This window comes from Juglans microcarpa x Juglans regia, chromosome 4S, assembly GCF_004785595.1.
Source record: "Juglans microcarpa x Juglans regia isolate MS1-56 chromosome 4S, Jm3101_v1.0, whole genome shotgun sequence".
NCBI lineage: Eukaryota > Viridiplantae > Streptophyta > Magnoliopsida > Fagales > Juglandaceae > Juglans > Juglans microcarpa x Juglans regia.
The window spans coordinates 11,935,939-11,938,962 of NC_054601.1; the positions used below are offsets into that span (position 1 = coordinate 11,935,939).

Genomic DNA, 3,024 nt, shown 5'->3' on the forward strand with positions numbered 1-3,024 from the left:
CCTAAGTGCACGTAACGCTGGAATTGGAAGATGTACAAAGTTGGCATCAAATTTGCAATGACCGGCAGTGTAAGCTGCCACAAAAGTCAAACTGCTCCTAAAGCGTGTGGATTTTGGACAGTTGGATGTGTAGGGAAATTACTCGCGACTCCGTGAGCATTCATATTGGCTTGTGTATGTGTATGTATAAAGTCATATTTGTATAATATGAATTTAAATTTCTTTATATTAAATTATGCATCTTTATATTTTTGTATAGTTATGAATAGTGTCTATACAAATTTAGAGATCTATTATTTACTCTTCATATATTATTTTACTAATTATTTCTCTCTCCTATCACTCTTTTTCTCACAATTCTTTTATATTCTCCCTCCTTCAACAACACAATAAATTTTCACTTAAATATTTATTTTATTATTATAATATATTATATATATATATATTTTATTTTATTATATTTTAAATATAATATATAAAATTTTTTATTATTACATTTGTATTATTGATGTCAAATGTATGTAACAGATACTAATTACAAAATATATATATAAAAAATTGATAATATTTTAAAAGTCAATCTAGAAGTTTTGCTTGAATGGTAAAATAGATATGTAAAAGAGGTAATTTTACATATGTATATCAGTATATGCACAGGGAAAATATTACTTTGCCCTTCCATTTGTACCGCTCTATTTGACATTTAGTAATTTTTTTTTTATTTAGTGATTAAGGAAGTGATTTTAAATATATTGAGATTTTTTTTAAATAAATTTAAATATATTAAAAAAATAAAAAAATCTAAAAATCAAAGACGATAAAGTTGAGCAGACTATTCCGAACCACAAAGTAAATTGACTTTATGCATAAAGTAATACTAATGCTCATCTTTCCTTCTCTTTCTTAAATTCTATTTTTCTTTTCTTTCAATTTGGTTGGAATGTGCCTTTTGGGTTTTGGTCTTTGTTTGGTAGCTGTGGACCGTGTCCTTTTAACCCGCGTTTCAATCGTGTGATATGATGTGTCGGACACCATTTCTCTTTTTCAACTTTCCGCAGCCCTGAGTTGCTAATTGTTCAGTCATCAACCCCCCAAAGTAGTTTTATTTTCCTCATTCATCAACTTTCTTCTTCTTTGCAGATTGGTCGGCCATTACTGCAAGACTTATTCATTTCATTTAAGGGCTCGAGGAGGGAAATCCCCGCCAAAAATGCAAAAAATGTTAGCACTTCTATTTCAGTTTGGTGTGCAGTAATTATTAAATAACTTCCTTCTAGCTATAGGGTTTCGGTGGCCCATCAGTATAAATCATTCTTAACAGTGATAATGCCAGGGCACCAAATTAATATGAGAATGACTGTATAAATATATATATATATATATATATATATATATATATTTATACTTAGATTTTTTAATGTCAATATGACTAAAATAGAACATCAAATCATATATATATATTTTTTATGGTGGAAAAGAAAAACTGAGAAAAAGGACAAAGGAAGTCATATCTTCAAATTTTCAAAAACTATTTGTGGTCAGATTTTTTACATTTTAATTGTTTTTTATTTTTTATTTAAGAAAGTGGAATACTTTTCTGTCAGATATTTGTGGAACTACAAGAATTTTGGGAGAGATATTTTTCATAAGAATTCTGAGCATAAATTTTACAATTTTTCTGGACGGCCACAAAATCTATTTTCCAAGTTCTATAATTTAGAGCTAATTTCAGGATTTAAATTTTAGTTTATTTTAGGGCTTGTGAGGGCATAACCCATCTGACCACGTAGCCATAACGTGCATCCGCCGCTTATTTGATTTTCCTTCTAGAAGAGTGGGCCTGACCATTAATAACATGCCTAAAAACAAGGCCTTTACTGAGACAAAACATTGAATGGACAAATTTGTAAGCAACATATCAATTCGAGGAAGCCAAGTTAGGAAAGCTGAAAGTGGTAGAAAGTCAACCACCACAATTTAATCAAGGGTCAAGCACGTGTCCCCTCCTCCACTTTACTTTTCCTGGTTTAACTTCAAGTGGCTGTGTCTATGTATATATAGGAAGACCCAAGACTTGTGGTGCATGGGGAAATTAAGAACATTAATCCCAGCTAAGATGAGTGAGCAAGCCCATTATCTATCATGTTGAGGTTTCTTTCTTCCTTTCTTGCTTGCTTTTTGTGAATAGGGATGGATGATGATCATGTTATTAGGAAAGTGGTAGATGTGTCTACTTTCTTGAAGTTTGAAGCCATCGGAGACTCCGAGGATGATTTTGATCCCATCATGGGTGATCATCATGACATGATTGTGTCCATGGCCGACAGCGATGCAGAATCTTGTAGTTTTGATTTAGCAGATTCTTCGAAAGTTTTTGAGCTTGATGATTCCTGTGATGATCCTCAAACATATCATGTTCATGACGAGTATGATGATAATGATGATGATGGATCTTTCATGGAGGAAGAGGAAGGCCATAGCTGCCTAGCATGGAATGGTGAGCATAATAAATATTGGAAGCCAATTAGAGGGGCCAAGAAATCAAGTGCACCTGTGGAATCAACTAAAGAGTTGATGATGACTGAGGCAGAGAAGAGCAGGCAGTTTTGGGAGACATGCTTGGCTTCCTAAACTACTACTCCCTCCATACTTTTTCATAGTTTTCTTTTTTCTCATATATTTATGTTTGTTTAATTTCATAGTTTTCTTTACTTTCCTCCCCTCATCTCTGTCTCTCTTCCCGGATCTCGTGATTTAAAGAGAAACGGGTAGGGGGTTTTGGTAGGGTGTTTATCTCTGGATCAATCAGTTCATTCCAATTGTATATATATACATATATATGACATACGCTGAGAGAGGTGCTAAACAATTGCCAATGGTGCTATTCTTACTTTTATACATGCCTTATTCACAGCATGCATGTTATGATCGATTGATCATTTATGTAAGGTTTTGGAATATTACCGGCCATCCGATCCACCTCAAGTTTTTTAAGAATTCAAGAGTAAGTTTTTTGGCTCATTT

The 3,024-nt window shown here is 32.8% G+C and overlaps 1 protein-coding gene across 1 annotated transcript; it reads left to right on the plus strand.

Moving 5' to 3' along the window:
* The first annotated feature begins 2,190 nt into the window (after positions 1 to 2,190).
* Positions 2,191 to 2,631, plus strand: LOC121262048. Its single transcript, XM_041164483.1, has one exon. It carries the CDS (start codon positions 2,191 to 2,193, stop codon positions 2,629 to 2,631), a length of 441 nt encoding a protein of 146 aa, XP_041020417.1.
* Positions 2,632 to 3,024: the final 393 nt, after the last annotated feature.